The sequence below is a fragment of the Varanus komodoensis genome, unplaced genomic scaffold (assembly GCF_004798865.1).
Source record: "Varanus komodoensis strain SLA01 unplaced genomic scaffold, ASM479886v1 scaffold1254, whole genome shotgun sequence".
Lineage (NCBI taxonomy): Eukaryota > Metazoa > Chordata > Lepidosauria > Squamata > Varanidae > Varanus > Varanus komodoensis.
In genome coordinates this window covers 1-12,076 of record NW_025335361.1, presented here as the reverse complement: position 1 = coordinate 12,076, position 12,076 = coordinate 1, and the positions used below count along the sequence as shown (strand labels likewise).

At 48.0% G+C, this 12,076-nt stretch overlaps 1 protein-coding gene across 1 annotated transcript; it reads right to left on the bottom strand.

The window, feature by feature from the left end:
• Positions 1-4,589: 4,589 nt before the first annotated feature.
• On the bottom strand, positions 4,590-11,462 carry LOC123019452 (cytochrome P450 2D14-like). Its single transcript, XM_044422340.1, has 6 exons — positions 11,427-11,462; positions 10,546-10,719; positions 9,994-10,135; positions 8,231-8,418; positions 5,709-5,850; positions 4,590-5,094 (listed from the first exon to the last, which is right to left on the bottom strand). Exons 1-6 carry the CDS (start codon positions 11,460-11,462, stop codon positions 4,916-4,918), a joined length of 861 nt encoding a protein of 286 aa, XP_044278275.1. The 3' UTR covers positions 4,590-4,915.
• Between the last annotated feature and the right edge of the window lie 614 nt (positions 11,463-12,076).

The following is a 12,076-nucleotide window of genomic DNA, read 5'->3' as shown; positions in this document are numbered from 1 at the left end:
CCTTCATCACCAGTTTCATAACATGATCATATTTCAGATGTTTGGCACAGAGAACTTGTTGGTGAATAATACAGTGGAGTTTTATAGCTTTGCCTCCTTCTTCGCTGACTTTGTTACAGACTAGGGTTGATAATCCACTTCGCTCGCCAGCCATGGCAGGTGCGCCATCCGTAATAATCCCAGTGACTTTATTCCATGGTAGTTTCATGTCATCTACGGCGGAACAAACAGAAACAAATAAATCTGTTCCTCTTGTTTGGTCCTTAAGACTCTGGAGGTCAAGTAGTTCTTCACTCACGTTCATGTCATTGTCCACTCCTCTCAAAAAAATCAATAACTGAGCGGTGTCAGATGCATCCGTGCTTTCGTCTCAGGCTAACGAAAAAAAGTCAAACTCCACTCCTTTTGCCTCTGTCTTTTAATATCAGATGAAATGTTTTCAATTCTCTGTACCAGTGTTACATGCCAGGCAAACATTGGCAAACTCTTGCTTCTTCTCAGGACAAATTTTCTCCACCCTTTTCATCACGCAGTCTTTAATAAATTCACCCTCAGTAAAAGGTTTGCAGTGCTTGGCAATCAGCGTTGCCACCTCATAGCTCGCCTTTGTGGCATTTTCATTTGACTCACGGGCTCTTGTGAAAAAGCGCTGCTGTGCCGTTAAAGCAGCTTCCAGTGCCTTCAATTTTTCGCTGTGTTCGTTCCCAGTTAGCTCATTGTAGTTAGCATGTTTTGTCTGGTAGTGCCTCTTGATATTGAATTCCTTGAAAACAGCCACAGTCTCTTGGCAAATTAGGCAGACACAGTTGTTTCGTATTTCAGTGAAAAAATACTCCAATTTCCACTTGTCCTGGAAGCGGTGGCCCTCGCTGTCAACTTTCCTTTTTTTAGTTACAGTCGCCATTTCAGGAATGGGCACACAAGCCTTGTGTCACAAGGGTCACGCGGGAGAGTGCTGACTCAGGGCTACTGCCATCTTCTGGCGAAATATAACCACCAGCCTTGAAGGGGCAGAGGCAGCAGGGGACAGATGCGGGAACCGCTGTGCGGTGAAGGGAAAAACGCCGGTCGGCGGGGATGAGTGACAGGCCGAGTCGGCGGGGAGAAGAGGCTGTGGGCCAGTCGAAATGTGAAAACGGGCCGCAATTGGCCCCCGGGCTGGACTTTGGACGTGCCTGCCCTAAATCATTTCAATTGCCCCTTTCAGTATTTTTCCTTAAAAATGTCCTTTATTAGGTGGAGATGCCAGAAAGGCATTCAATATTCTAAGGTGGTTACACCGTAGATTTGTGTAAGGGCAGTAATCACACTGGCAAGCTTATTTGCCAGGGCCTCTCTTGATTACACCTCACATGAAATTTGCCTTTTTCTCAGCAGCAGCACACTGGGACAACGCTGTACTGAGCAGTCCATCACACCCCCAAATTCCCTTTCTTGGTCAGTCATTGTCAGCTCATACCTGAAGCACAAATTTTTGCCCAGGTGTGCATCACTCCACACTGCTTTTGCCATTGTAATGTCCATTTCCCAGGTTGGAGATTGATCCTCAGAACCATTTGGCTTGGACCACCCTAAATAGTTATCATCAGCAACTTGGCCACAGCTCACTGCTCAGGCCAGATTCCAGACCATGTGTGAATAACTTGGAAAGCATCGGGCACTTCCTAACAATGAACCTGGTGGGACCCCACTGTTTACATCCCTCTGGCAGGAGCAATTTGATCCCTGCTCTCACCTTTCTATTCTTTAACCAGTTACTGGTTCATAAGAGGATCTCCTGCCCAGTCTTATTCCATGACTCCAATGTTTGCTCAGGAACTGACAAAAGGCTCTTGCAAGTTCAAGTAAATATTGTCTGTGTCTAGCATGAAGGCTGATCTTACGGCCATGTTATGTATTTTTGTAAGGAGGTCACTGGGTTCTTTGACACCTCGAGGACACATAGCCCCTGGGTCCAATGATTTACTAATTTTCAGTTTGTCGATCAGGTTGAGCTTTTCATCTTATGTCACCACTTAGTTCCTCAGACTCTCTTCCTGAATGCTAAGCTCAGGAATGGGTCTCTGTCTGCTATCTTCTGCAGTGAAGGCAGACTCAAAGAATTTGTTCAGCAACTCTGCAATCTCCTTATCCTTCTTAGTATTCCCTTAATTGTATCATCACCCAGTGGCCCACCTGCCTTCCTAGCCGGTTTCATGCCTTTGCTGCCTAAGACGATGTTCCAGCATCTTACAGGGTGTTTGCCATTTTCGTAATAGGTCTGTTATGGGCAGTTTAAAGCCAATTTCCCCTGCTGAAACTGGACATAATTCGGCTAATATCAAACATTCTGTAATTCCTCATAAAAGTGTACACTTGCAGAAAGTGGTAAACTGCGCAAGGTATAAAATCCAAATAATGAATGAAATGCAGCTAACATGAGCAGATGGAACAGCATGCCTATCCCCAGGAAGCATTGCCTTGAACTCACCCTCCTCCATATTGTCATACACAAAAGACTCAAAGGAAGTGCAAACTGTATTTATTTGTAAGTCCTCCTCCAGTTACAACACAGCATCCCATCCATCTTGGAAATTCCTGACTCAAGGTAAGGACTTAGCCCTCCCTTCCCAGCTGATAGGCTTTAGGTCACCAAAATGTCCAGCACTCTTTGTTTGAAGTCTCCGCTTCTCCTTGATGAGACCCAGCTATTGCTGCTGAGGTTTCATCCTCCTGGAGCAGTGCTGGACTGCATCCACTGGCTAGGGCATTTTCAGCCAGAGCAAGAGAAATTCCTCGATCCAGTGGGTCCTGTTGCCCTGACACGATGTCTAGTCCTCAAGACTCAAAGTTCTTCAAGCATCACTTAACCCACTTGCAGCCATTTAGGCTTCAAGTGTAGATCACAACATAGTTTGCTGATTAAAAGCAGACATATCCAGAACCAGCAAATGATCTAAAACCTCATTAAAATTCCCACCCACAACAAATAATCATAAGCAATAGCAACCAATTTGCCAAAACACTAATGAAACGCAACAGAGAATCATTTTAGGCCCATACTCTCCTGCCCAGTGCCCACATTGCCCAGCCTCCAAGCGACCTTCTTAGGAATTGTCAGTTCAATCCAACAGTCAAGGCTGTGTTTTTTGTGTGTGTCCGATGTTTCAAATCAGGCAGAGGTGTCCAAAAGATGTCCAATGAGCAGGCCAGGAGACTAGATACCAGTTAGTTTCAACAAAGTCCAAGAATACAGACAATGATGCTTGTTGTTTGCCACGAAGAGCACCTCTGTCTGAACTATTCTATAGCCAGCTGTAGGTCAGCTCAGCTGACTCATTGAGTCCACGTGCTGTCTCACAAAAAGCTCTCCTTTCAGGCTGTTTGGACTTTTGTTGAAGCTGTGCACTCCTCCTTTCTAAGGAGTAAATTCTCTTGGGGCTCTTGGGGAACCCCAGGGACCGCCCAGCCGGGTCCTGCCTCTTCCTCTAATGGAAAGCGGTCATCTGCAGCCACCGGTGGATGGGCTCACCGCACTTCACTGCCTTGCTTCATCTGAACAGTCCTCCATGAAGTAGGACATGACACATACATACTGATCAGATCAATTGCTATCATCATATTTCCCAGCAGGGTAAGTAATGCCCCTTTGAACTGAAAAGAATAGCAGCTTAAGGAATAAAATTGAAAACCCTTTAAACCAACTTGACGTATCAGTTACACATGCCTCCTGAATCCAGTCTTTTCTCAACAGGTGTGCACCTGCAGCCAATGGGTTTCTTCGAAAACAACTCTCCAGCAATTAGAAAGCTTATATGGATTCTGGAAGCCTTTGACATTCCGTGAAGTTACATCAAACACAGAAAAATAGATAACATATCACCTCCCCCTCTATATGCACAGATTTCCTCCTCCTCCTCCTTTGTTTTTTACAGAAATGTCCTACTTTTAAGGACTATACCATGTGCATTAATGCAGGAACTCCACAATGGCCCAGGCTAGTACCTATTATGCTGAGCCTTGAAAACAGGAACAGGTTTATATAATAAAAAAACCCAGGTATCTCGCACAATGCCCAGTTCCACCAAAAAAAGACCTCCCTCCCCAAATTCTAAAATAACAAAAGAAACACAAAGAGACTGAGGCAGAAGAGAAATTTGTGCCTTCCAATAAGGGTGGCAATTTAATGCATCCCACCTGTTTCTCGTCACTTATTAAACACATTCTTAACAGAAAAAGTGGGCAGTTGAAAAGCAAATTTAACATGTGTGTTAACTATAAAAGTTTGGCTAATTGCCTTTTAGGGCACAAGCCCTGTTTACCCAACAGGGACAAAGATTTGGGTTTCCCTAATTCTCCTTCGTGTCTGTTGTGCAAGCAGAGAGCTGCCCTGAAACACAGCAGGATGGGCTCTCAGCCTTGGATGGGGCAGAGGGGCAGCTGCAGCAGGCTGAGAGCAGCTCCATGGCCAAGGAGGCATCTTCCCTTGAAGACAAGGCCTATGGGGAGCAACTCCCTTGTTTTCACAGAAAATTTACCCTGCTGGAAACTCCAGGAAAGCATGATTTGGCAGTCAAACAAGGCATCTGATCACAAAAGGCACTTTTTCGTGCAGGTGCACAATGCTGCAATTTGGGGGCATAGCAACAGTTTAGGGGTACAGAGGATACCAAAGAGGACAGGGGGACCACATGTATCTCACGGTCAGCTAGTTGCTTACCTCTACCGTAAATGGTTATTCTGATACACCCCTTGTGCTGCAGCCATGGGATACTTGAGTGAGAACTTTATTTACTTTGATTTCACATGTCTGGAGTTGATTTTCTTTAGTGCATTTTATTCCTAGAACAGTTTTATTCCTTGTTCCAGCAATGCAAGGGCATGTTGTCTCTCTACCCAAACCCTCAGAACGAACGCCTTTTGTCTGCTGGCAGACTTATCTAGGAATGGCACGGATCTGGAAAGGGCTTGGGCTGATCGTTATGGCAAACACTCTCTCCACACTGGGCCTGGGGCAGTTCTCAGGAAGGCAAAAGGTGAAATGCTGCAGGAGGCTGGTGAAGAAGAGGAAAAGTTCCATTTTAGCCAGCTGTTCTCCAGGGCAGACATGGCGACCTGCAGAAAAAGGAAGTGGAATATTTTGTGCGTGGGAACAGGAGGAACAGAATCTGTCTGTCCCCCTCTCTGCATGCATCAGTTCTTTCCTGGGGACCGCAACCACATTTTTCGGCCACAAATTTCAGGTCGGCTTATGCTGACTTCCACTCTCTGCAACCTCTGGCCAATCCAGTCATGTGACTGTGCCGCTAAGGGTTCAAATCAGCCCAGATTGTGTTTGTGGCAGTTCAGCACAAATCAGCATTTCAGGTGGCTCTCGAAGGTGTACTGAAACTTGTACTCAGTCCAGTCACTTAATGACAGGCTGAACTGGGTCTGAAAACCGGACTTAGCATTCTATATAAACAGACACATAAGTAAATTCTGTGAGAAAGAATCCACTTGTTCTCAGTGCAACTTGCTCCCTAAAAGGTAACTAAGCGACGGGGGGAACTGCCTTTAAATATGATAATTCATAAGAATTAGATTTTGGTGTTTGTTTACTTTTCAACCCAATGCACCTGTATCTAGAGTTCTCCCATTTGCCCAAACAACTGCCTATGGAAAATGCTGCCTTCCATAGTTGTTACCGCTTTCCCCCATGTGTCCCAACCATCCTTCTCTTGCATTACCTAGAGAGAAAGGCAGGAAGGCCTCCCGCCTGACAAAGCGCCCCTCTGCGTCCAGGAAGTGCTCCGGGTAGAACTCATGAGGCTTCTCCCACATGGTTTCATCCTTCAGCACAGAAGACACATGACTGACGACTAAGGTCTCCTAATGTGGCACAGGAGCAAGTGATTAGACATCTCTGCTGGTTTGGGCTGGCGCTTATTTTATTATCGAATACAGGGGTCTCAAACGCGCGGCCCACGGGCCGCTATTGGCCCGCGGGACGATATTTTGTGGCCCCCACTTGGTATCAAAGTTTAGTGATAGTGCGGCCCGCGCGTTTTTCTCACACGCACCTGCGTGAGTCGTTACCCTGGGCGCAATGTTCCCGCTAAGCTGCAGGATGGACGGGGCACGGGGGAAGGGCCCTGCAGCCTTCAAAGCGCCGGCGGCGCCCGGGCCGGCCTCCGGGAGCCACGCGGGATGAGCGGCCCACCACCACCACGGTGAATCCTTGATGCGGCCCAGCCTCACCCAGACTCTACTTCCAGCGGCCCCCAGGGAAGTTGAGTTTGAGACCCCTGATATAATACAATCAATAACTTGTATGATAAGTTATTGTAAATAAGATAATGTGACAATTTTATCAAAGGGTTGCCTGATTTGTAAAGCTCAGTTGAGGAAAGTATATGAGAGAGTATTGGGAGGAAATACTCCTGGTTCAATATATAAACAAACAATAACAGACTCAAGAGGCTTGTCACAAAGGAGAGCTACTGAAGGAAGATAATAAACAAACATTATCTAGACAGCTAGAAAATTGATCTTGCACGGGAGTTTTTCTTCAAGTGAAGGGAGCTGAGCAGGAGGGCAGGAAGCACACTGCCTAAATATGCAGTCAGAGACCAGGATCCGGCCCCCTGCCCAAATTCTCAGCTAGCTGAAGGTGTTTTCTGAATGGTGTTCTGTGAAGCTACAGAGCCCAGATGCGTGACTGTGCAGAGATGCAAAGACTCCTGCTCAGGTTCCTGGGAGTTGCAGTTCCAGCTGAAAAGCTTCCCTTATGCAACATACACAGTTGTACCATCATGCATGCACTTACTGTGGCCAAAGTGCTCTTAGGATATCTCACTTGGGACTTGTGCCTACCAGGAGAGTTGCTCAGTGCACAGTTCTGGACAGCTTTGTGTGATCCTTCTAGCTCACATTCAGCAGGGGTGGTTGTTGCAGGAGCAGCAACATACATGGCCTCTCTCAGGCAACATTTTGGGTCAACCTGCATCGCAGCAGGCCCCATGCAATGCTTGCTCTACAGCATGGTCCTCAAACTACAGCCCCTGGGCCAGATCCGGCCTGCCATGCCCATTTATCTGGCCCACCTCAGAGGTTTTGGACTCGCTCAGAGAAAACCATCTCCAAGCGAGCAAGCCGCCGCTGCCTCGCCTCACCACGTGCGCACCAGCCCCCGCCTCGCCTTGCCTTGCGGCACGCATGCCTGCCCCCTGCCCCATCGCCACCCTGCACCCGCCGCTGGCACCGCCTTGCCGGCCCGTGCCCACCACCAGCACCATTCAACTGGCCCCCTGCTGAAAATGTTTGAGGACCCCTGCTCTACCGTGATGCTTGTGCCTGGACAATCCAGCTCTCCCTCTCTTGCTACCACATCTTGCTTTTCCCCAGGTATTCACCCTTTAGGTCAGACCCTGTGTTTTCCAGAGCCCCCCTGAGCTGAACTGGAGAGGCTTGGCAGACCCCACCTTTCAGTGATGCGCTGCTAGATAATATATCTGCCATAGGCATTTTAGCAATTGCTGCGTGCTCGTGAGAGCTAGATGAGTCTGTTCTGCAGATACACAGTGGTACCTCAGCTCACGAACACCTCACTTCACAACCAAAACTGGTCACGAAAAAAATTTAAGAAACATTTTTACTCAGGTTGCGAACTCCGCATCAGCTGACGATCACGATCATGCCCATCTTCCTCCGAATGCACCCATGATCACTCCCGTCTCCCCGCAGCGCACCCGCAATCACGCCCCTCTGTGGCTGCAATCACAGTCGCACTCATGCAGGGAACATGGGCGCGAATGCGGTCATGCTGGGTGGGGGGAGATGGCCGCGGTCATGCTGCGGGGTGGGGAGACGGCCGCGATCTTTGTTGTTCTTTGTCACTTTGCTTCAAATGTTTGTGATTTAAAAAGGAATAGTTACAGAACAGATTAACCTTATTTGTGATCATTAAAAATATGCATTTTCATACTGTAGTCAATAGTGAAAAATGTATAGTTTCCTTTTAAAAATGGGCAGAAATCCTCACCTTTTCTGTTTGAACTGTGCATTTCCCGTATTCCAATCAAGCTGAAAAACAGGTCAAAACTGAAAGGGGAAATGAGCTTTGAAATGGGTGTCCCAGAATTTGCTGCCTCTCCACTTGCTAACCTTATCAATATTGACTATGGTCCTCCAGTCCTCCATGTGATTAACCAGAGCATGGGTTTAGCAACTGTGCTTTTATTTTCCAAAACAATTTTTTTAGGGACTGTACCTTAGGGATGACAAACTCGCCAACCTCAGCATCTTTGTACGTTATGTAAGGAAAGGCAAGAGGTACAATATCAGCCAAACGCTGAATTTCATGGATCACAGCAGAAACGTAAGGCATGCTCAGCTGGTCCTCCATTACAGGTGACCTCAGCTTTCCAATCACTGTATCAATTTCTTCTTGGACTCTTTCTGAAAATATTAATTCATTTCAAAGTTTTAGTTTGCATTCCTACACTCATCTACCTGCAAGGAAGTCCATTTGAACCCTGTGGGACTTTCTGTTGAGCAGGCATGCACAGAATTACACTGTTAATTTTTATGCGTGTATTGCATCCTTCCTCCAAGCTGCTTTGATTGGTATTTTCTAAGTCTCACAGTAATCCAGGCCACTCTGAGATAAGAAATGAGGAACAGTAATTTAGAGAGCTAGATTGTCATCAGCATGAAAATGGGATTTGATTCTATCTCCACAGGAAGTGCATGAAGTCCCTGAATGGGGTGGCATCCTCCTTAAGGACCCCGTTTTCAGCTTTGACTGAGCCCTTGGAGGCATCTGCAGCGGCTCCAGGCCTTCCTGAACTTGCCACAGGGGAGGGAACCCTTCTGACATGTCTGCCCATCAGCCATGCCCGGAGATGATGGGTGTTGCCATCCATCACCACCTGAGAACCCAAGCTGGGAAAGGCGGCTCGAATCAGTTTTCTGGGCTCTGCGTATTTGCAGCAAGCACACTGTTCACAGCTTGCAGTGTGATGATACAGTCACCGACTGCCTGTGACACCCTCACAAATCACTTCACTCTGTCCACAAATCTCTCGGACCATGCAGACCACCCACCATTGCAGATCTATCAGGCAGAGTCATGGCCTCATGGCCTGGCGTCCCATCTAGACAGACGTCGTGGGCCAATGCGCAGAGCAAAGAGGTCGTGGCTCCCAGGGAACACCCCAGATGTCATCCCCATGCAGTGCGTGGTGCTGACTTCAGCTACAAACATTTTTTAAAAAGGCTAACTAATTGGCCCCCTCTGATGTGAAAACCAAACAACGGCTCCCCCATAGAACTGGGTAATGGGACATGAGGTGAGGTGAGATGAGACGCAAGCACTGTTGAACTAACTGGAAACAGGGACTGCGGCGCGATGGCATTCAATGTCCCTGCAAATGGACAATTGCCAAGGGAGTCCCATACATTCCCCTTAAAGGGAAATGTCTAAACAATTACAGCAGTGGTGGCCAGAAAGCTGGAAGGAAAAGTCAAGTGGGCAAAAACCTCTTCAGAAGGCTTGAGGGCTCCTCAAAAACACCAGAAGAGAAGCTCAGCTGGAATGTCCATCGCAGGCCAAGACAGGTGGCACCAACCAAGAGGCCACCGGCACGGTTAACAAACCGTGTCAGAGAAGGTGTTAGAGGAAAGAATGCTTCCTTGAGAAAATGAACTTGCAACTGATGGCGAACAGAAAGGAACGCAAATGCACACTGAGCAGGCGGTGCTGAAGCAACGTGCACAGAAACTTGCCTGTCCTCCAACCCCTCTCAGAGTTCCCCAGGGTGCTGGCCAATGCCTGGTCCTGCCTGTCTGAGGAACCAGTCTTCCCCTATCCCTTGGTATATCCTCAAACCTAAGACTGGGTAAGCCCTCCCATTGCACCCATTTAATTGATGTTTGCCTGTTTGTTATTTTCAAGTCACTCAGTAACCAACATTCTGTGGGCAGGGAACAAAAAGCCAAAGTCCTCCTTCTCCCACAATGCTTATCACTTACTCTGGACCTCAGGATGGAACACCATGTAGATCATTCCCCAGAGAATAGTGGAAGATGTCGTCTCAGTGCCAGCCCCAAACAGGTCAATGACAATAAGCGTGAGGTTTTGTTCAGTGAAAGTGCTCTCTGGATTCCCTTCAGCCTGCAGGAAAGAGAACAGATTGGTGATGAGTATCTGCAAAATGTGTCAGCAAGACTGGTGATTATGAAGGTCTCCACTAAGTGGGCAAAGTGGGCTGCCAGTTTCTGGCTTGCCTCCCTCTGACTTGCCCTGGCCTTTGGCCCTACTTCACCCGGCCAGGACTGCCATCCAGCCACATGGACTGCAGTGTTCTTCTGGTCGCCCACCCCCAGCATGCTGGCATTCACTGTCGCCTGACATGGGCTGGGCAATGCTGGGGGCAGTGGCCTCGCAAACTGGGGCAGCAAGCCCAGCAGCCCAGCCCCGCTCTGTGTCCCCAATTTTACTGGCTGGGTGTGTGTGGCAAAAGTTCCTCCGTCCGTAAGCAGCTGAAATCCAAAATCCAGAGGAAAACAGGCAGGAAATCCTACCTTTTCTATTTCCTCCAGGTATGCATCTATCAAATCTCGTGGACACGCAGGGTCTCTGGTTTTCTTATGTTCATTTACGATCTCTCTGATCCTAGCGCTGAGGTCTTCAAAGTGTTTCTGAACTTCACGATGTGGTCCAGGAAGATAGGACAACCAGCTTCCTGCCGCTAGAAGCTGGTGCAAGAGAAAACAAGGGAGGAAAATACGTGGACACTTTCTAACGTGGAATGGTAACATTTATGAAACATTTCACACAACATGGAATTCCATTCTCAGTGCCTAAATTCCCCCTTTTCACTTCGAAGAGGGGCAAGTGCTTTCCCAAGTTCATCCCCGTTCCTCCTCCTCTTCCCTCATGTGAATTTAAGTTGTTGACCTTCATCTTGTCCCTCTACTTTGAGTGAGAAGAATTTGGAAAAGAGCTCCCTTGCTGCCCAAGATCGAGCTGTGGGGTCGTGCACCAGACAGACCACACAGTAAGTCAGTGTGCAAATATTTGCAAACAATATCTATGAAAATGAAGGCTAAATTGCAATGAAAACGAGGAAACCCATGTCTGTAAAAAGGACGAAAAGGGAGCTCACCCAGATGAATGCAGGCTGTCCTCCCGTGGACACCCAAAGGGCCCCTGCGATGGTGGAGGTCTCTGCCCAGGCTCTAGGAAGTGGAGTGGCTATGCTCCAGCAAGGCTCAAGTGACATCGCCAGTCATGGCTGTCAACTGCCCAGAGTGCTTTGGCTATGGGGTGGGGCAGAGATGACAGAAATAATATCGATCATAATGGCCCCCCACTGCCAGCAGTCGGTGTAGACGTGGAAATGAATAAGGAACCAGGGATGTGCACCTGCTCGGTGAGCTCTGGGTTTTCCCACATAGTTCACCTTCACCTCCACCTCCAGGGAATACTCTTTGGACATGCCACAGGGTCATGCATGGCCCAACATTTCATCTTGGTACCAATCCTGCCCTCCTGCCCAAATAGATAACATGTGCACATAAATGAGCCAGGAGCTAAGACTGGACCACCCGGCATCATAGTCCTACATCTCCAGAAGAACATCCTCCATGAGGTGGCATGGCGAATGCCTGATCTGGGTGCAAGGCACGATCAAGAATGGCAGCCCACCTCAATCATTGTACTTGGAGATGAACCAGGAGCTGGGCTGGGCACTCGAAGCCGCTGCCCCCTGAACAGTGTGCTCTGCCTGATGGCACAGATTTACATCTGGCTCCGAGCTGGCTTGGGGCCCTGGGCTAGTATGGTGTGGTGGCAGGGCTGGGACTGTGTGGCCTGCAAATGAAGCGTTGCGTCGGATGAGAGTGCCTGGGAGCAGGTGTGATGGTGACTGCTCACTTCAGCAGGCGTAATGGTGATATTGTAAAGGGAACGAGCAAGATTGGAATCAGAAATCTTAGAGTTTTGGTTTTAGTTTTTCATAACTGTGCCAGTAAATAAAAATTGTTGCAACACTGAAACCTTTGAGAAGTTCTTAATTTTTATCCATTTCCAACAATGAGAAAATCCTGGCTT